The 23,402-nt window shown below is 43.1% G+C and overlaps 1 protein-coding gene across 1 annotated transcript in view; it reads left to right on the plus strand.

Annotated features, from left to right (window-relative positions):
- The first annotated feature begins 362 nt into the window (after positions 1-362).
- The window catches only part of LOC120043421 (protein FAM53B-like), a 29,704-nt gene continuing 6,664 nt past the window's right edge, over positions 363-23,402 (plus strand). Inside the window, exons 1-2 of the mRNA XM_038988001.1 lie at positions 363-529; positions 8,917-8,974. Of these exons, the coding sequence (XP_038843929.1) occupies positions 512-529; positions 8,917-8,974 (76 nt within the window). The 5' untranslated portion in view covers positions 363-511. The remainder of the gene's footprint in view (positions 530-8,916; positions 8,975-23,402) is intronic.

The raw sequence follows: 23,402 nt of genomic DNA on the forward strand, positions 1-23,402 counted from the left end.
ATTACCACATTTTTCACAAAGTTGTTTAAGGTCAGACAACAACTATTACAAACATTAAATCTGACTTATTTTTTATGTGTTTCGATTAGTGGGGTGTGGATGAGACCATCGTTTAGGTGAGGTGGCCGCTATGTGATTGGTAAAGTCTGGTACAGTATCTCTCACTATCTTTACATAGTTTTGATTATTGACCGTATCAAAAACTATCATAACCACATAATGTATCGCTAAATGCGCGACAACCTTGTTCATGATATTAATGAACAGACCGACCACCCCTACGAGTTATAAATGGTTCGTTCCAAAGTGCATGTTGTCCCAGCGTGCAAATTTAGACACTGGCTCAATGTTTAGTAGTTTTGAGAGGTCAGTCCCCTGGTTGTGTGCAGCACGGCAAGTTTGAACTCAGTGCTTGTCTTTTTTGTTGTTGCAGTAGCTATGTTTTTGCTAAAAAACTTAAAGACAATTTAGTATTTTGGTGTGGGAGTCAGGCAGGCATTGGACAATCGAGATGTGCAGCTTGATTCTCGTGAGTTATAACACTGTTTAGCTACTATAGTTATACATTTTAGCTAGGAGATTCTAGGTTAGCAAGCTAGGTAGCTGTGCAGCTAGCTACCAAGCCATGTAGCTGACTGTGCGGCTAGCTACCAAGCCATGTAGCTGACTGTGCGGCTAGCTACCAAGCCATGTAGCTGACTGTGCGGCTAGCTACCAAGCCATGTAGCTGACTGTGCGGCTAGCTACCAAGCCATCTAGCTGACTGTGCGGCTAGCTACCAAGCCATGTAGCTGACTGTGCGGCTAGCTACCAAGCCATGTAGCTGACTGTGCGGCTAGCTACCAAGCCATGTAGCTGACTGTGCGGCTAACTACCAAGCCATGTAGCTGACTGTGCGGCTAGCTAACAAGCCATGTAGCTGGCTGTGCGGCTAGCTACCAAGCCATGTAGCTGACTGTGCGGCTAGCTACCAAGCCATGTAGCTGGCTGTGCGGCTAGCTACCAAGCCATGTAGCTGACTGTGCGGCTAGCTACCAAGCCATGTAGCTGACTGTGCGGCTAGCTACCAAGCCATCTAGCTGGCTACATAGAAAGCTAGCTAGTAGTAAACGTGCGTACCCCGAGGTAGGTTTATGTCAAAGCAATAATTGTGTTTGTATGATTTAACTAGTTATTTTATTCAGTCATTAAGCTTGCTATGTAACTATGTCTGATAGGAAGGAAACTGTTTTTGTTTAAGAAAAAGTTAGCTACAAAGTTCTCTACTTGGCTCCCTTTGTCTAGCCAGTTGTGCAGCTTAGTTTTTGTAAGCATAGAAAAATAACTGGCATACTAGCGAAGATGTTCGAGGTAGCTGTTTGATTAAAGTTGTGTCATTGTAACATTTTAATTAGCAATTGATGTGATGAAATGTAGCAACACTTTTACACAACTGTCAAAGGAATGGAGGTTGAATGTTCTTTATTGTACTGCGAATAACACTTTTCTGTAAAGCAACAACATGTCTAACTAAATAGTGTTTACTGCCTCTGCCTTCGAGGAACATGGCTTGGTCTCAGTAGTAGCTAGTTTTTATGGGCTGCTCATGACAACTAGGGTATCTACTACTACCAACTAGCCTCTACTATAGCAGTCTGCTAGCTAGTGGTGTTATGTTGGAAAGTCCTGCTCTGCGAGATGCCTTTCTGTTTTCAAAACCATGTCGTTGCGTTACGCGAGTTTATCCAGGAGAGATTTTGTCGCGTCTGAACTTGGCTGCTGCGTTGCAGTCCCCTTAAATCAAATCAACCCAGAATGAACTGTAGGAAATACGGGAGTTGTTGTTAACTTTTGAATGGCTGTTGTAATTAATTGGGCGCGTTGTTACTATAATTTTCATCCCGTGAGTTAGACAAGCAGATCCTGTGGCAGGAACATGTATCTTTTGGGCCATAACGTATCAAGTAGCATTTTATAGATGTCAACATTCCACTTATTCAGAACTTATTGTACCATAAGAGAATGTTCATAATGAGTAATGCTCCTCTCGGGTAGATCGGGTTGACTTGCTATCCAATATAACGTGGACCCATAATGTGGTCAACGACAGGACGTTGGCTCGCTATTCAACTTTCTCTATAACAATGTGTAGGACCATGATATTTAGCCTGTATCTCGATACTGTACTTTTTTTTTTGCTGATCGACATCAAAGTTGTCAGATGAGAGAGAGAGAGAGAGAGAGAGCGATCCAATAAGGTAGTCGGTGATTGCTACGCCAACTAGTTTTTAGAAGCAGCTCTTGTCATATTGTGTTATTACAGTGTATATAGCAGTCTGTGGCCTTTCCCCCCAAGGTTAAAATGTGTGTGTGTGCTCTCTGTAGCCTCATTGTAACATTCGGTGGGCTTCTGCAACACCAACCTGCCTGCCAAACCCCTTTCCTTTTCAGTCAGGCCTAGATAGTTTATGTGGGTTGCTTGGGCCGTATTTAGCTAGTTAAGCCTTGTCATATTCACTGAGGAAGTGGAGCCAGAAAGGGGATCGTTCATGGTAAACAGCCAGGCGTTTGAGTCATACGTTAACATGTGGTCTTACACCTCTTGATCTTTATCACAACTGGGTGTAAGAATATGTTGTCAGTTGTGGTTTAGTTGTTAGTCATAAGGCTCCGTGTAGCCGAGGCAGCAGGACGGAACGTTGATGACTCTTGCGGGTTATTCTCCATGTACGCTATTAAATAGGTCAGTGACAATGCAGTTAGCTGTTTAAAAAAAAAGTTGTTTGGGAGTGTCTCCAGATTGCTCTTGGCCTAATGCTGACAAGCCTAACATTTTAGAAAAGGGACTCTTAAGGGATGTGTCCTAAATGGTGCCCTATTCCTTTTTAGTGTGCACTACTTTTGGGCCCATAGGGCTCAAAGTAGTGGACGATATAGGGAATAGGATGCAGCCGCCTTCCCATGTTATCCATATGACGTTCGATAGGCCTGCCCTACCTGCAGTATAGGTTGGCCCTGTTACTTTAATGGACATCTTCATGTAGACATTTCTGCCCAGATATTGACAGGGCTGGTGGACAGGTGTTGTTTAAAGACCTCCTCCATTCTCTTGTTTCTGAACCACTGAGGCCTGTTTAGATGTCAACCAACCTGCTGCTGCCGTTTCCTAACCCACGGTGGTGCCGTTTCCTAACCCTCGGTGGTGCCGTTTCCTAACCCTCGGTGGTGCCGTTTCCTAACCCGCGGTGGTGCCGTTTCCTAACCCGCGGTGGTGCCGTTTCCTAACCCGCGGTGGTGCCGTTTCCTAACCCGCGGCGGTGCCGTTTCCTAACCCGCGGCGGTGCCGTTTCCTAACCCGCGGCGGTGCCGTTTCCTAACCCGCGGCGGTGCCGTTTCCTAACCCGCGGCGGTGCCGTTTCCTAACCCGCGGCGGTGCCGTTTCCTAACCCGCGGCGGTGGTGCCGTTTCCTAACCCGCGGCGGTGGTGCCGTTTCCTAACCCGCGGCGCTGGTGCCGTTTCCTAACCCGCGGCGCTGGTGCCGTTTCCTAACCCGCGGCGCTGGTGCCGTTTCCTAACCCGCGGCGCTGGTGCCGTTTCCTAACCCGCGGCGCTGGTGCCGTTTCCTAACCCGCGGCGCTGGTGCCGTTTCCTAACCCGCGGCGCTGGTGCCGTTTCCTAACCCGCGGCGCTGGTGCCGTTTCCTAACCCGCGGCGCTGGTGCCGTTTCCTAACCCGCGGCGCTGGTGCCGTTTCCTAACCCGCGGCGCTGGTGCCGTTTCCTAACCCGCGACGGTGGTGCCGTTTCCTAACCCGCGACGGTGGTGCCGTTTCCTAACCCGCGACGGTGGTGCCGTTTCCTAACCCGCGACGGTGGTGCCGTTTCCTAACCCGCGACGGTGGTGCCGTTTCCTAACCCGCGACGGTGGTGCCGTTTCCTAACCCGCGACGGTGGTGCCGTTTCCTAACCCGCGGTGGTGTTTCCTAACCCACGGTGCTGGTGGTGCCGTTTCCTAACCCACGGTGCTGGTGGTGTTTCCTAACCCACGGTGCTGTGTTCTAACCCATGTATACAGTGTTGTTGCAGGCTGTAGGCCTTCTTTATATAAAGTAAACCCACTAAAAAGCAGGCCTCTTTGCCTTGGCTGCCATGCATAGGCTTGCTGGGTGGGTCTTTGTGTTTATGGTAAGTGGCTGGGGCAGCTGCATGCTTATGAAACCATTACTGTGTCCCACTAGTCTCTCAGACACGGCTCAGGGCCTCCTAAACCATTACTGTGTCCCACTAGTCTCTCAGACACGGCTCAGGGCCTCCTAAACCATTACTGTGTCCCACTAGTCTCTCAGACACGGCTCAGGGCCTCCTAAACCATTACTGTGTCCCACTAGTCTCTCGGACACGGCTCAGGGCCTCCTAAACCATTACTGTGTCCCACTAGTCTCTCGGACACGGCTCAGGGCCTCCTAAACCATTACTGTGTCCCACTAGTCTCTCGGACACGGCTCGGGGCCTCCTAAACCATTACTGTGTCCCACTGACCCTGGGAATCGATAGAACATTTCTCAGACACAAATATGATGTAACATTTTAAGGCTCTCTTAACTGCAGTCTCAACTTGTTCTCTACAGGATCACACTGTATATTGCATAATGCAATTTTTCTAACTGAATAGCCTACCCATGTCTCAATTTGATCTGTACTGAACACAGAAACCTTAAAGCTCTCCTCTTATCAGCTCCAGAACAGCTCAGGGTGACCCAGCTCTGCTCCTATCAGCTCCAGAGCAGCTCAGGGTGACCCAGCTCCAGAGCAGCTCAGGGTGACCCAGCTCCAGAGCAGCTCAGGGTGACCCAGCTCCAGAGCAGCTCAGGGTGACCCAGCTCCAGAACAGCTCAGGGTGACTCGGCTCATAGTATTCTACACTGTTGTGTCTATCCATTCTCCTGTCCTCATTTGGCACTGTGGTTTCCTCTAGGCCCAGTTCTTTCTCTCTGGTGTTTTAAACCACGAGATGGACTTAGCTGTTTCAGCAACTTTATACACCTCAGAAATGCCACAGTTTGAAAGGCTGACTGACCACAGAGGAAGTCTCTGTTCTCCATCACCAATCAAGCCCTATACTGCAGAGAGCCGTCGTATCTTCTAACACCCCAAAATAGTCTACCGCGGTCGAGAGGCTCGCTGGTTAAAACTGGCACATTTACAGACCTGTTTTATTAATATGCACTGTCCTTGTAAAAACTAAATAAAGTAACAGACAGTACTAGCAGCATGTCTAGTCTAGGGACTCCTGGGAGAGACAGACAGTACTAGCAGCATGGCTAGTCTAGGGACTCCTGGGAGAGACAGACAGTACTAGCAGCATGGCTAGTCTAGGGACTCCTGGGACAGACAGACAGTACTAGCAGCATGGCTAGTCTAGGGACTCCTGGGACAGACAGACAGTACTAGCAGCAAGTCTAGTCTAGGGACTCCTGGGACAGACAGACAGTACTAGCAGCATGGCTAGTCTAGGGACTCCTGGGACAGACAGTACTAGCAGCATGGCTAGTCTAGGGACTCCTGGGACAGACAGTACTAGCAGCATGGCTAGTCTAGGGACTCCTGAGACAGACAGTCACTAACTTTAAGCATCAGCTGTCAGAGCAGCTCACAGATCACTGCACCTGTACATAGCCCATCTGTAAACAGCACACCCAACTACCTCATCCCCATATTGTTATTTTCTTTTGCTCCTTTGCACCCCAGTATCTCTACCTGCACGTTCATCTTCTGCACATCTACCATTCCAGTGTTTAATTGCTAAATTGTAATTACTTCGCCACTGCAGGCTATTTATTGCCTTACCTCCCTTATCCTACCTCATTTGCACACACTGTATATAGACTTTTTCTACTGTATTATTGACTGTTTGTTTATTCCATGTGTAACTCTGTATTGTTGTATGTGTCGCACTGCTTTGCTTTATCTTGGCCAGGTCGCAGTTGTAAATGAGAACTTGTTCTCAACTGGCCTACCTGGTTAAATAAAGGTGAATTTAAAAAACAGACGGGACTAGCAGCATGTCTCCTGGCGCTGACAGTAGTTTGGTTTCTCATGCAGGGTTGAAACTTAAAGCAGAGGCCCTGCTAAACTGTAACCAGGCAGGGGGTCGGAGCCGTGTTGCTAACCAGGCAGGGGGTCGGAGCCGTGTTGCTAACCAGGCAGGGGGTCGGAGCCGTGTTGCTAACCAGGCAGGGGGTCGGAGCCGTGTTGCTAACCAGGCAGGGGGTCGGAGCCGCGTGGATGGTAACCAGGCAGGGGGTCGGAGCTGTGTTGCTAACCTGACCCCGTCACCTGCTCTGTCGCTGGCCCGACCCCCGTCACCCGCTGTGTGATTTTATGTGACTGATTCACCCAGTCCACTTACTGAGGGCCCATGTTGCCAGCTGGTGTCCAGTCCAGAGCCAATTTAGCTCTTTAAAGCATTTAAAATATTTAAAGCTGCAATATGTAACTTTTTTCCCCCCTGGCCTGATCAAGTTATCATAGAAATGTGAGTTATAGATCTGTCGTTCTTATTGAAAGCAAGTCTAAGAAGCGGTAGATATGTTCTATGTGCACTATTTCTAGTCTTCATGTTCTTAAATTTAATTTTTTGCCTCTTGGTTTTGTACACCAGTTTCAAACAGCTGAAAATATAATATTTTAGGTTTAGGTTTAGATGGTACAAACCTTAACCCGGACGACGCTGGGCCAGTTCTGCGCCGCCCTAAGGGACTCCCGATCACGGCCGGTTGTGATACAGACCACTGCACCACTCCGGAGCCCAATTTAGGCGACCTATTAGAATTTGATCAACCAGGAAATGGCGTGACGTCCTGTCCTCACGTTGCTGTGACTTGATCACTGTTAGGTCTAGGGATGGAGATCGTACCGTCACGGTGGTCAGTCAGCCCCCTGCAGTCTTGTGATGAGTTTATATTCTGACTTCTCTCTGCCAGCTCGTATTGTTTCCCCTCTGTTCATTATGATCAAGACAAAACGCTTTTGTTCCACAGACAACAGCTCTCTCCTCGCTCTCTCTCCCCTTCCTCCTCGCTCTCTCTCCCCTTCCTCCTCGCTCTCTCTCCCCTTCCTCCTCGCTCTCTCTCCCCTTCCTCCTCGCTCTCTCTCCCCTTCCTCCTCGCTCTCTCTCCCCTTCCTCCTCGCTCTCTCTCCCCTTCCTCTTCGCTCTCTCCTCCTCTCAGACCCTCTGTGCAGTCCTCCTCTCATCTTCTACTGTGGTTCTGGAATGAATGGCTCTTGTCCAACCACTGCCTTTCTCCTTGTGTCGTTGGAGACCTTAAATTATGATGAGACTCTGACGTCTGAGCTGCCAGAGAGCTTTAAAGCAGCACTGCGTTGGGTCTGGAGAGATACAGTAGCCTGGTGCCAGATCTGTTGGTACGGTATCTCCAACTCCCATGATCATTGTCATTTCCATTGCAAACAGATCTTGGATCAGGCTTATGAGAGAGCCCCTTCAGAGGAGCCCGTTCAGGGATTCTTACTGACCAGTCCACAGTTCAGCTGGAACATGAGGTCTGGGTTGAGGGTTGTTGAGGAATAAGGTCCTTATGGGGGCCTCTCGGTTCCTTCCCTTCCGGGGGCCTCTCGGTTCCTTCCGTTCATTACTCTTCTGGAAAAATAAAGGGCCATTCTCTATAAAGTCCACTACTTTTGACCCGGGCCCATAAGGTTCTGGTCAACAGTAGTGGACTATATGACTCAACCTTTAGAAACAACAAGGAGGCTGGTCAACTCTGACTCGTGTTTTTCACCGGAGAAGAGAAGCCTTCAGCGTTCCTCTCATTAGCACAGAGGGAAAATTCTCCCTGTAATGTGGACTTGACTTTTCCCTCTGTCCACGTGACACGTCATCATCATGCCCAGTCTCAAGGAGACTGATCCTCAGTTTAAAGTGGAGACTGGACTGACTAGGGCTGTGTCTTTTTTAAAGGGCACCCTATTTCTAATAGTCACACTTTGGACCAGAGCCCTATAGGCCAATATGTAGTGGATAAGAGGCCATTTTAGATGTGCCCAGGTGGAATCCATTCCACAGCTGCAGTTCCCTCTCTAACGTCTTCTTTCTTGCCACATTTACATAGACCTACAAAAACACACACACACACACACACTGGTAGAGACTATTGTCTTTGTGGTTTGCAGTAGACCCTTTTTTGCATTACATATCTAGGGGGTAGGTGATGCTAGCTTACACTTCCTGTTTCATTGTGTAGAGCTTTGTGTATGTACATACAGAACGTTAAGCTCCTGTTGTGAGGTGACTTGGTGACGGAACGTTAAGCTCCAGTGGTGAGGTGACTTGGTGACAGAACGTTAAGCTCCAGTGGGGAGGTGACTTGGTGACAGAACGTTAAGCTCCTGTTGTGAGGTGACTTGGTGACAACGTTAAGCTCCAGTGGTGAGGTGACAGAACGTTAAGCTCCAGTGGGGAGGTGACAGAACGTTAAGCTCCAGTGGGGAGGTGACAGAACGTTAAGCTCCAGTGGGGAGGTGACAGAACGTTAAGCTCCAGTGGTGAGGTGACAGAACGTTAAGCTCCAGTGGTGAGGTGACAGAACGTTAAGCTCCAGTGGGGAGGTGACAGAACGTTAAGCTCCAGTGGGGAGGTGACAGAACGTTAAGCTCCAGTGGGGAGGTGACAGAACGTTAAGCTCCAGTGGTGAGGTGACAGAACGTTAAGCTCCAGTGGGGAGGTGACAGAACGTTAAGCTCCAGTGGGGAGGTGACAGAACGTTAAGCTCCAGTGGGGAGGTGACAGAACGTTAAGCTCCAGTGGTGAGGTGACAGAACGTTAAGCTCCAGTGGGGAGGTAGGGTGACTTGGTGGAGGGACTTTCCAACCCAAAGGGAGGTGTTGTTTCCTGATGTGATGTCTTGTGTTTCCACAGATCAAGGCAGAGACCATGAGCCTCCAGGGGACATCACTCTTCTCTTGCGGAGTCATGGGTGAGTGTGGATATCATGGCTGTAGGAGTGGCCAGTGGACTAGGCCCAATGGCTGTAGGAGTGGCCCGTGGACTAGGCCCAATGGCTGTAGGAGTGGCCCGTGGACTAGGCCCAATGGCTGTAGGAGTGGCCCGTGGACTAGGCCCAATGGCTGTAGGAGTGGCCCGTGGACTAGGCCCAATGGCTGTAGGAGTGGCCCGTGGACTAGGCCCAATGGCTGTAGGAGTGGCCCGTGGACTAGGCCCAATGGCTGTAGGAGTGGCTGGCTTACTGAGAATGAGATGTTTCTGACAGGAAATTTACCCAAGACCAAATAACATCTCTGAATGTAACCTAGTAATGGATTTAGTTGGAATTATAGGTGTGGCTTAGTAAGACATTGAGCTCAGGAAGTGGGAGAATCAACACCAGTGGGTGTATCGAAACCTACGCGTTTTAGCCAAGCCGGTTAGGTAGGTTAGGAGAACTAACGCGGCAGGACAAGAAACATAGAAGGTTAGGAGGATAATTAAAACTTCTTTGGGATCGGTGTCCCTTCCACGGTACGGTTGAGCTAACGTAGGCTAATGTGATTAGCATGAGGTTGTAAGTAACCAGAACATTTCCCAGGACATAGACATATCTGATATTGTCAGAAAGCTTAAATTATTGTTAATCTAACTGCACTGTCTAATTTACAGTAGCTATTACAGTGAAAAAATACCATGCTATTGTTTTGAGAGTGCACAATTATGAACATGAAAAGTTATTAATAAACAAATTAGGCACTTTTTGGGCAGTCTTGATACAACATTTGGAACAGAAATGCAATGGTTCATGGGATCAGTCTGACACTCTACACACACACACACCCACTGCTGCCATCTAGTGGCCAAAATCTAAATTGCAACTGGGCTGGAATAATAAATTATGGCCATTCTCTTGCATTTTGAAGATGGTGGTACAAAAAAAAATACAAAATGGTATCAAGAATATGCATATCCTTGCTTCAGGTCCTGAGCTACAGGCAGTTAGATTTGGGTATGTCATTTTAGGCAAAAATTGAAACAAAGGGGCGGATCCTTAAGAGGTTTTAAGGAGAATGAGGTTAAGGTTAGAAACATAACATTAGGATAATTAACATGGCAGGTTAGGAGGATAATTAAGGTTAGCAAAAGGTTAGGCTTAGCTAAAATGCTAAAAGGAAGCTGATAATAAAAAGATTGTGGGGGCCTGTCTTGGTAGACTTCAGTGCTGCTTTTGACATTATCGATCATAGTCTGCTGCTGGAAAAACGTATGTGTTATGGCTTTACACCCCCTGCTATAATGTGTTATGGCTTTACACCCCCTGCTATAATGTGTTATGGCTTTACACCCCCTGCTATAATGTGTTATGGCTTTACACCCCCTGCTATAATGTGTTATGGCTTTACACCCCCTGCTATAATGTGTTATGGCTTTACACCCCCTGCTATATTGTGGATAAAGAGTTGCCTGTCTAACAGAACACAGAGGGTGTTCTTTAATGGAAGCCTCTCCAACATAATCCAGGTAGAATCAGGAATTCCCCAGGGTAGCTGTTTAGGCTCCTTGCTTTTTTTCAATTTTTACTAACGACATGCTACTGGCCTTGAGTAAAGCCAGTGTGTCTATGTATGCGGATGACTCAACGCTATACACATCAGCTAGTACAGCTTCAACACTTAACAAAGAGCTGCAGTTCATTTCAGAATGGGTGGCAAGGAATAAGTTAGTCCTAAATATTTCCAAAACTAAAAGCGTTGTATTTGGGACAAATCATTCACTAAACCCTTAAAATAATGTGGCAGTTGAGGTGACCTAACTGCTTGGAGTAACCCTGGATTGTAAACTGTCCTGGTCAAAAACATGTTGATACAACAGTAGCTAAGATGAGAAGTCTGTCCATAATAAAGCGCAGCTCTACCTTCTTAACAGCACTATCAACGAGGCAGGTTGTTCGCTCAGAACAGGGCAGCACGGCTGGCCCTTAAAAGTACACAGAGAGCTAACGTTAATGATATGCATGTCAATCTCTCCTGGCTCAAAGTAGAGAAGAGATTGACTTCATCTCTACTTGTTTTTGTGAGAGGTGTTGACATGTAGAATGCACCAAGCTGTCTGTTTTGAACTACTAACCATCCATACCCCACAAGACATGCCACCAGAGGTCTCTTCACAGTCCCCAAGTCCAGAACAGACTATGGGAGGCACACAGTACTACATAGAGCCGTGACTACATAGAGCCGTGACTACATAGAGCCGTGACTACATAGAGCCGTGACTACATAGAGCCGTGACTACATGGAACTCTATTCCACATCTAGTAACTGATGCAGCAGTAGAATCAGATTTTTTTTTTTTTAAACAAGTAAAAACACACCTTATGGATCAGCGTGGACTGTGAAGATGCATACATTGTAATATTGTTGTATATTTGGTATTATATATTTAGTATTGTAGATGTGTAGTAATGTTATATGATGTGCTTTTAATGTGTTTAGACCCCAGGAAGAGTAGCTACTGCCTCGACAGGAACTAATGGGGATCCATAATAAACCCCAGGAAGAGTAGCCGCTGCCTTGGCAGGAACTAATGGGGATCCATAATAAACCCCAGGAAGAGTAGCTGCTGCCTTGGCAGGAACTAATGGGGATCCATAATAAACCCCAGGAAGAGTAGCTACTGCCTCGACAGGAACTAATGGGGATCCATAATAAACCCCAGGAAGAGTAGCCGCTGCCTTGGCAGGAACTAATGGGGATCCATAATAAACCCCAGGAAGAGTAGCTGCTGCCTTGGCAGGAACTAATGGGGATCCATAATAAATACATATAACAGCCATGTAAAACGGTCTTGAGTGGCAACCAGTCTGCCCAATTAGCTGTTAGGTTTCGATACACCTCCTGGTTTTGATCATCTCACCACGCCCATTTTCAGATGCACTTCCTCATTCATTGCTAGAGCTGTTTGGCTGCATTGTTCGTTCTCCACTCCATGCTGTAACAGACGTTAACACGCATGAATAATGCAACACGGCTTGTAGAAATGTTGAACCTGCTAATTACTGTTCACAGAACAATGTCCATACGGGCTACAACAGTATTTTGAAATGCAAAACCATACGTTGTAGCTTCCAGTAGGCTAACTTCTACTAGGATAACTTTCCTTGCTAGCTTATTTTTTGTAATAAAAAAAAAAGATATATGTTTAACCAGGCAAGTCGGTTAAGAACAAATTCTTATTTATGATGACGGCTAAACCCGGACGACGCTGGGCCGATTGTGCGGTGCCCTGTGGGACTCCCAATCACGGCCGGTTATGATACTGTGGATTCGAACCAGGGTGTCTATAGTGACGCCTCTAGCGCTGCGATGTAGTGCCTGAGACCGCTGTGCCACTCGAGAGCCCAAGGGAAATCACTACCCTAACATTTACTTTGTGATGCAAAATGTGTTTATTTCAAAGCCTGATTGCCACCAAAACCATTATAGGTTCAAGTCGCCGCCTCGTTTTGGTTTCCACTAGATTCCACAAAGTCAGAACCATTATAGGTTCAAGTCGCCGCCTCGTTTTGGTTTCCACTAGATTCCACAAAGTCAAAACCATTTATAGGTTCAAGTCGCCGCCTCGTTTTGGTTTCCACTAGATTCCACAAAGTCAAAACCATTATAGGTTCAAGTCGCCGCCTCGTTTTGGTTTCCACAAAGTCAAAACCATTATAGGTTCAAGTCGCCGCCTCGTTTTTGTTTCCACTAGATTCCACAAAGTCAAAACCATTATAGGTTCAAGTCGCCGCCTCGTTTTGGTTTCCACTAGATTCCACAAAGTCAAAACCATTATAGGTTCAAGTCGCCGCCTCGTTTTGGTTTCCACAAAGTCAAAACCATTATAGGTTCAAGTCGACGCCTCGTTTTGGTTTCCACTAGATTCCACAGCCTCATGAATGCTGTCATTTCTTAAAGAGACAGCGCACCCTTTTTATGAAAGATTACTTCTATACAAAATGATGTTGATCAGTACAATAAAATAAGTTCTACACTGAACACAAATATAAATGCAACATTAAACTTGTTATTTATTTTTACTGACTTACAGTTTATCTAAAGGAAATCAGTACATTTAAATAAATTCATTAGGCCCTAATCTATGGATTTCACAAGACTGGGAATACAGATATGCATCTGTTGGTCACAGATACCTTTAAAATAAAAAGTAGGGGTGTGGATCAGAAAACCAGTCAGTATGTTGTGTTGTAGACTATATGTTCCACCTGACTATGTCCATGTTGTTGTAGACTATATATTTCCCACCTGACTATTTCCATGTTGTTGTAGACTATATGTTTCCCACCTGACTATTTCCATGTTGTTGTAGACTATATGTTCTCCACCTGACTATTTCCATGTTGTTGTAGACTATATGTTCCCCACCTGACTATTTCCATGTTGTTGTAGACTATATGTTCCACCTGACTATGTCCATGTTGTTGTAGACTATATGTTCCACCTGACTATTTCCATGTTGTTGTAGACTATATGTTCCACCTGACTATTTCCATGTTGTTGTAGACTATATGTTTCCCACCTGACTATGTCCATGTTGTTGTAGACTATATGTTCCACCTGACTATTTCCATGTTGTTGTAGACTATATGTTCCACCTGACTATTTCCATGTTGTTGTAGACTATATGTTCCACCTGACTATTTCCATGTTGTTGTAGACTATATGTTCCCCACCTGACTATTTCCATGTTGTTGTAGACTATATGTTCCCCACCTGACTATTTCCATGTTGTTGTAGACTATATGTTCCACCTGACTATTTCCATGTTGTTGTAGACTATATGTTCCACCTGACTATTTCCATGTTGTTGTAGACTATATGTTCCACCTGACTATTTCCATGTTGTTGTAGACTATATGTTCCACCTGACTATTTCCATGTTGTTGTAGACTATATGTTCCACCTGACTATTTCCATGTTGTTGTAGACTATATGTTCCACCTGACTATTTCCATGTTGTTGTAGACTATATGTTCCACCTGACTATTTCCATGTTGTTGTAGACTATATGTTCCACCTGACTATTTCCATGTTGTTGTAGACTATATGTTCCACCTGACTATTTCCATGTTGTTGTAGACTATATGTTCCCCACCTGACTATTTCCATGTTGTTGTAGACTATATGTTCCCACCTGACTATTTCCATGTTGTTGTAGACTATATGTTCCCACCTGACTATTTCCATGTTGTTGTAGACTATATGTTCCCCACCTGACTATTTCCATGTTGTTGTAGACTATATGTTCCCCACCTGACTATTTCCATGTTGTTGTAGACTATATGTTCCCCACCTGACTATTTCCATGTTGTTGTAGACTATATGTTCCCCACCTGACTATTTCCATGTTGTTGTAGACTATATGTTCCCCACCTGACTATTTCCATGTTGTTGTAGACTATATGTTCCCACCTGACTATTTCCATGTTGTTGTAGACTATATGTTCCACCTGACTATTTCCATGTTGTTGTAGACTATATGTTCCACCTGACTATTTCCATGTTGTTGTAGACTATATGTTCCCACCTGACTATTTCCATGTTGTTGTAGACTATATGTTCCACCTGACTATTTCCATGTTGTTGTAGACTATATGTTCCACCTGACTATTTCCATGTTGTTGTAGACTATATGTTCCACCTGACTATTTCCATGTTGTTGTAGACTATATGTTCCCACCTGACTATTTCCATGTTGTTGTAGACTATATGTTCCACCTGACTATTTCCATGTTGTTGTAGACTATATGTTCCACCTGACTATTTCCATGTTGTTGTAGACTATATGTTCCACCTGACTATTTCCATGTTGTTGTAGACTATATGTTCCACCTGACTATTTCCATGTTGTTGTAGACTATATGTTCCACCTGACTATTTCCATGTTGTTGTAGACTATATGTTCCACCTGACTATTTCCATGTTGTTGTAGACTATATGTTCCCACCTGACTATTTCCATGTTGTTGTAGACTATATGTTCCACCTGACTATTTCCATGTTGTTGTAGACTATATGTTCCCCACCTGACTATTTCCATGTTGTTGTAGACTATATGTTCCCCACCTGACTATTTCCATGTTGTTGTAGACTATATGTTCCCCACCTGACTATTTCCATGTTGTTGTAGACTATATGTTCCCCACCTGACTATTTCCATGTTGTTGTAGACTATATGTTCCACCTGACTATTTCCATGTTGTTGTAGACTATATGTTCCACCTGACTATTTCCATGTTGTTGTAGACTATATGTTCCCCACCTGACTATTTCCATGTTGTTGTAGACTATATGTTCCCCACCTGACTATTTCCATGTTGTTGTAGACTATATGTTCCCCACCTGACTATTTCCATGTTGTTGTAGACTATATGTTCCCCACCTGACTATTTCCATGTTGTTGTAGACTATATGTTCCACCTGACTATTTCCATGTTGTTGTAGACTATATGTTCCACCTGACTATTTCCATGTTGTTGTAGACTATATGTTCCCCACCTGACTATTTCCATGTTGTTGTAGACTATATGTTCCCCCTGACTATTTCCATGTTGTTGTAGACTATATGTTCCACCTGACTATTTCCATGTTGTTGTAGACTATATGTTCCCCACCTGACTATTTCCATGTTGTTGTAGACTATATGTTCCACCTGACTATTTCCATGTTGTTGTAGACTATATGTTCCACCTGACTATTTCCATGTTGTTGTAGACTATATGTTCCCCACCTGACTATTTCCATGTTGTTGTAGACTATATGTTCCACCTGACTATTTCCATGTTGTTGTAGACTATATGTTCCACCTGACTATTTCCATGTTGTTGTAGACTATATGTTCCACCTGACTATTTCCATGTTGTTGTAGACTATATGTTCCACCTGACTATTTCCATGTTGTTGTAGACTATATGTTCCACCTGACTATTTCCATGTTGTTGTAGACTATATGTTCCACCTGACTATTTCCATGTTGTTGTAGACTATATGTTCCACCTGACTATTTCCATGTTGTTGTAGACTATATGTTCCACCTGACTATTTCCATGTTGTTGTAGACTATATGTTCCCCACCTGACTATTTCCATGTTGTTGTAGACTATATGTTCCCCACCTGACTATTTCCATGTTGTTGTAGACTATATGTTCCCCACCTGACTATTTCCATGTTGTTGTAGACTATATGTTCCACCTGACTATTTCCATGTTGTTGTAGACTATATGTTCCACCTGACTATTTCCATGTTGTTGTAGACTATATGTTCCACCTGACTATTTCCATGTTGTTGTAGACTATATGTTCCCCACCTGACTATTTCCATGTTGTTGTAGACTATATGTTCTCCACCTGACTATTTCCATGTTGTTGTAGACTATATGTTCCACCTGACTATTTCCATGTTGTTGTAGACTATATGTTCCCCACCTGACTATTTCCATGTTGTTGTAGACTATATGTTCCACCTGACTATTTCCATGTTGTTGTAGACTATATGTTCCCCACCTGACTATTTCCATGTTGTTGTAGACTATATGTTCCACCTGACTATTTCCATGTTGTTGTAGACTATATGTTCCACCTGACTATTTCCATGTTGTTGTAGACTATATGTTCCCCACCTGACTATGTCCATGTTGTTGCAGACTATATGTTCCACCTGACTATTTCCATGTTGTTGTAGACTATATGTTCCACCTGACTATTTCCATGTTGTTGTAGACTATATGTTCCCCACCTGACTATTTCCATGTTGTTGTAGACTATATGTTCCCCACCTGACTATTTCCATGTTGTTGTAGACTATATGTTCCACCTGACTATTTCCATGTTGTTGTAGACTATATGTTCCCCACCTGACTATTTCCATGTTGTTGTAGACTATATGTTCCCCACCTGACTATTTCCATGTTGTTGTAGACTATATGTTCCCCACCTGACTATTTCCATGTTGTTGTAGACTATATGTTCCACCTGACTATTTCCATGTTGTTGTAGACTATATGTTCCCCACCTGACTATGTCCATGTTGTTGCAGACTATATGTTCCACCTGACTATTTCCATGTTGTTGTAGACTATATGTTCCCCACCTGACTATTTCCATGTTGTTGTAGACTATATGTTCCACCTGACTATTTCCATGTTGTTGTAGACTATATGTTCCACCTGACTATTTCCATGTTGTTGTAGACTATATGTTCCACCTGACTATTTCCATGTTGTTGTAGACTATATGTTCCACCTGACTATTTCCATGTTGTTGTAGACTATATGTTCCCCACCTGACTATTTCCATGTTGTTGTAGACTATATGTTCCCCACCTGACTATTTCCATGTTGTTGTAGACTATATGTTCCCCACCTGACTATTTCCATGTTGTTGTAGACTATATGTTCCACCTGACTATTTCCATGTTGTTGTAGACTATATGTTCCACCTGACTATTTCCATGTTGTTGTAGACTATATGTTCCCACCTGACTATTTCCATGTTGTTGTAGACTATATGTTCCCCACCTGACTATTTCCATGTTGTTGTAGACTATATGTTCCCCACCTGACTATTTCCATGTTGTTGTAGACTATATGTTCCCACCTGACTATTTCCATGTTGTTGTAGACTATATGTTCCACCTGACTATTTCCATGTTGTTGTAGACTATATGTTCCACCTGACTATTTCCATGTTGTTGTAGACTATATGTTCCCCACCTGACTATTTCCATGTTGTTGTAGACTATATGTTCCCCACCTGACTATTTCCATGTTGTTGTAGACTATATGTTCCACCTGACTATTTCCATGTTGTTGTAGACTATATGTTCCCCACCTGACTATTTCCATGTTGTTGTAGACTATATGTTCCCCACCTGACTATTTCCATGTTGTTGTAGACTATATGTTCCCACCTGACTATTTCCATGTTGTTGTAGACTATATGTTCCACCTGACTATTTCCATGTTGTTGTAGACTATATGTTCCACCTGACTATTTCCATGTTGTTGTAGACTATATGTTCCACCTGACTATTTCCATGTTGTTGTAGACTATATGTTCCACCTGACTATTTCCATGTTGTTGTAGACTATATGTTCCCCACCTGACTATTTCCATGTTGTTGTAGACTATATGTTCCCCCTGACTATTTCCATGTTGTTGTAGACTATATGTTCCCCACCTGACTATTTCCATGTTGTTGTAGACTATATGTTCCACCTGACTATTTCCATGTTGTTGTAGACTATATGTTCCCCCTGACTATTTCCATGTTGTTGTAGACTATATGTTCCACCTGACTATTTCCATGTTGTTGTAGACTATATGTTCCACCTGACTATTTCCATGTTGTTGTAGACTATATGTTCCACCTGACTATTTCCATGTTGTTGTAGACTATATGTTCCCCACCTGACTATTTCCATGTTGTTGTAGACTATATGTTCCCACCTGACTATTTCCATGTTGTTGTAGACTATATGTTCCACCTGACTATTTCCATGTTGTTGTAGACTATATGTTCCACCTGACTATTTCCATGTTGTTGTAGACTATATGTTCCCCACCTGACTATTTCCATGTTGTTGTAGACTATATGTTCCCACCTGACTATTTCCATGTTGTTGTAGACTATATGTTCCACCTGACTATTTCCATGTTGTTGTAGACTATATGTTCCACCTGACTATTTCCATGTTGTTGTAGACTATATGTTCCACCTGACTATTTCCATGTTGTTGTAGACTATATGTTCCCACCTGACTATTTCCATGTTGTTGTAGACTATATGTTCCCCACCTGACTATTTCCATGTTGTTGTAGACTATATGTTCCCCACCTGACTATTTCCATGTTGTTGTAGACTATATGTTCCCACCTGACTATTTCCATGTTGTTGTAGACTATATGTTCCACCTGACTATTTCCATGTTGTTGTAGACTATATGTTCCACCTGACTATTTCCATGTTGTTGTAGACTATATGTTCCACCTGACTATTTCCATGTTGTTGTAGACTATATGTTCCACCTGACTATTTCCATGTTGTTGTAGACTATATGTTCCACCTGACTATTTCCATGTTGTTGTAGACTATATGTTCCACCTGACTATTTCCATGTTGTTGTAGACTATATGTTCCACCTGACTATTTCCATGTTGTTGTAGACTATATGTTCCCCACCTGACTATTTCCATGTTGTTGTAGACTATATGTTCCCCACCTGACTATTTCCATGTTGTTGTAGACTATATGTTCCCCACCTGACTATTTCCATGTTGTTGTAGACTATATGTTCCCCACCTGACTATTTCCATGTTGTTGTAGACTATATGTTCCACCTGACTATTTCCATGTTGTTGTAGACTATATGTTCCCACCTGACTATTTCCATGTTGTTGTAGACTATATGTTCCCACCTGACTATTTCCATGTTGTTGTAGACTATATGTTCCCACCTGACTATTTCCATGTTGTTGTAGACTATATGTTCCCCACCTGACTATTTCCATGTTGTTGTAGACTATATGTTCCCCACCTGACTATTTCCATGTTGTTGTAGACTATATGTTCCCACCTGACTATTTCCATGTTGTTGTAGACTATATGTTCCCACCTGACTATTTCCATGTTGTTGTAGACTATATGTTCCACCTGACTATTTCCATGTTGTTGTAGACTATATGTTCCACCTGACTATTTCCATGTTGTTGTAGACTATATGTTCCCACCTGACTATTTCCATGTTGTTGTAGACTATATGTTCCCACCTGACTATTTCCATGTTGTTGTAGACTATATGTTCCCACCTGACTATTTCCATGTTGTTGTAGACTATATGTTCCCCACCTGACTATTTCCATGTTGTTGTAGACTATATGTTCCCCACCTGACTATTTCCATGTTGTTGTAGACTATATGTTCCCACCTGACTATTTCCATGTTGTTGTAGACTATATGTTCCCACCTGACTATTTCCATGTTGTTGTAGACTATATGTTCCCACCTGACTATTTCCATGTTGTTGTAGACTATATGTTCCCACCTGACTATTTCCATGTTGTTGTAGACTATATGTTCCACCTGACTATTTCCATGTTGTTGTAGACTATATGTTCCCACCTGACTATTTCCATGTTGTTGTAGACTATATGTTCCCACCTGACTATTTCCATGTTGTTGTAGACTATATGTTCCCCACCTGACTATTTCCATGTTGTTGTAGACTATATGTTCCACCTGACTATTTCCATGTTGTTGTAGACTATATGTTCCACCTGACTATTTCCATGTTGTTGTAGACTATATGTTCCACCTGACTATTTCCATGTTGTTGTAGACTATATGTTCCCACCTGACTATTTCCATGTTGTTGTAGACTATATGTTCCACCTGACTATTTCCATGTTGTTGTAGACTATATGTTCCACCTGACTATTTCCATGTTGTTGTAGACTATATGTTCCACCTGACTATTTCCATGTTGTTGTAGACTATATGTTCCACCTGACTATTTCCATGTTGTTGTAGACTATATGTTCCCACCTGACTATTTCCATGTTGTTGTAGACTATATGTTCCCACCTGACTATTTCCATGTTGTTGTAGACTATATGTTCCCCACCTGACTATTTCCATGTTGTTGTAGACTATATGTTCCCACCTGACTATTTCCATGTTGTTGTAGACTATATGTTCCACCTGACTATTTCCATGTTGTTGTAGACTATATGTTCCCACCTGACTATTTCCATGTTGTTGTAGACTATATGTTCCCCACCTGACTATTTCCATGTTGTTGTAGACTATATGTTCCCACCTGACTATTTCCATGTTGTTGTAGACTATATGTTCCCACCTGACTATTTCCATGTTGTTGTAGACTATATGTTCCCACCTGACTATTTCCATGTTGTTGTAGACTATATGTTCCACCTGACTATTTCCATGTTGTTGTAGACTATATGTTCCCCACCTGACTATTTCCATGTTGTTGTAGACTATATGTTCCACCTGACTATTTCCATGTTGTTGTAGACTATATGTTCCCACCTGACTATTTCCATGTTGTTGTAGACTATATGTTCCACCTGACTATTTCCATGTTGTTGTAGACTATATGTTCCCACCTGACTATTTCCATGTTGTTGTAGACTATATGTTCCACCTGACTATTTCCATGTTGTTGTAGACTATATGTTCCCACCTGACTATTTCCATGTTGTTGTAGACTATATGTTCCACCTGACTATTTCCATGTTGTTGTAGACTATATGTTCCACCTGACTATTTCCATGTTGTTGTAGACTATATGTTCCCACCTGACTATTTCCATGTTGTTGTAGACTATATGTTCCACCTGACTATTTCCATGTTGTTGTAGACTATATGTTCCCACCTGACTATTTCCATGTTGTTGTAGACTATATGTTCCCACCTGACTATTTCCATGTTGTTGTAGACTATATGTTCCCACCTGACTATTTCCATGTTGTTGTAGACTATATGTTCCACCTGACTATTTCCATGTTTTTGTAGACTATATGTTCCCACCTGACTATTTCCATGTTGTTGTAGACTATATGTTCCACCTGACTATTTCCATGTTGTTGTAGACTATATGTTCCACCTGACTATTTCCATGTTGTTGTAGACTATATGTTCCACCTGACTATTTCCATGTTGTTGTAGACTATATGTTCCACCTGACTATTTCCATGTTGTTGTAGACTATATGTTCCACCTGACTATTTCCATGTTGTTGTAGACTATATGTTCCCACCTGACTATTTCCATGTTGTTGTAGACTATATGTTCCACCTGACTATTTCCATGTTGTTGTAGACTATATGTTCCCACCTGACTATTTCCATGTTGTTGTAGACTATATGTTCCCACCTGACTATTTCCATGTTGTTGTAGACTATATGTTCCCACCTGACTATTTCCATGTTGTTGTAGACTATATGTTCCCACCTGACTATTTCCATGTTGTTGTAGACTATATGTTCCCCACCTGACTATTTCCATGTTGTTGTAGACTATATGTTCCACCTGACTATTTCCATGTTGTTGTAGACTATATGTTCCCACCTGACTATTTCCATGTTGTTGTAGACTATATGTTCCACCTGACTATTTCCATGTTGTTGTAGACTATATGTTCCACCTGACTATTTCCATGTTGTTGTAGACTATATGTTCCCACCTGACTATTTCCATGTTGTTGTAGACTATATGTTCCCACCTGACTATTTCCATGTTGTTGTAGACTATATGTTCCACCTGACTATTTCCATGTTGTTGTAGACTATATGTTCCCCACCTGACTATTTCCATGTTGTTGTAGACTATATGTTCCACCTGACTATTTCCATGTTGTTGTAGACTATATGTTCCACCTGACTATTTCCATGTTGTTGTAGACTATATGTTCCCACCTGACTATTTCCATGTTGTTGTAGACTATATGTTCCACCTGACTATTTCCATGTTGTTGTAGACTATATGTTCCACCTGACTATTTCCATGTTGTTGTAGACTATATGTTCCCACCTGACTATTTCCATGTTGTTGTAGACTATATGTTCCACCTGACTATTTCCATGTTGTTGTAGACTATATGTTCCACCTGACTATTTCCATGTTGTTGTAGACTATATGTTCCCACCTGACTATTTCCATGTTGTTGTAGACTATATGTTCCACCTGACTATTTCCATGTTGTTGTAGACTATATGTTCCACCTGACTATTTCCATGTTGTTGTAGACTATATGTTCCCCACCTGACTATTTCCATGTTGTTGTAGACTATATGTTCCACCTGACTATTTCCATGTTGTTGTAGACTATATGTTCCCACCTGACTATTTCCATGTTGTTGTAGACTATATGTTCCCACCTGACTATTTCCATGTTGTTGTAGACTATATGTTCCACCTGACTATTTCCATGTTGTTGTAGACTATATGTTCCACCTGACTATTTCCATGTTGTTGTAGACTATATGTTCCACCTGACTATTTCCATGTTGTTGTAGACTATATGTTCCCCACCTGACTATTTCCATGTTGTTGTAGACTATATGTTCCCACCTGACTATTTCCATGTTGTTGTAGACTATATGTTCCCCACCTGACTATTTCCATGTTGTTGTAGACTATATGTTCCACCTGACTATTTCCATGTTGTTGTAGACTATATGTTCCACCTGACTATTTCCATGTTGTTGTAGACTATATGTTCCACCTGACTATTTCCATGTTGTTGTAGACTATATGTTCCACCTGACTATTTCCATGTTGTTGTAGACTATATGTTCCACCTGACTATTTCCATGTTGTTGTAGACTATATGTTCCACC

This window comes from Salvelinus namaycush, unplaced genomic scaffold (genome assembly GCF_016432855.1).
Source record: "Salvelinus namaycush isolate Seneca unplaced genomic scaffold, SaNama_1.0 Scaffold907, whole genome shotgun sequence".
NCBI classification, from domain to species: domain Eukaryota; kingdom Metazoa; phylum Chordata; class Actinopteri; order Salmoniformes; family Salmonidae; genus Salvelinus; species Salvelinus namaycush.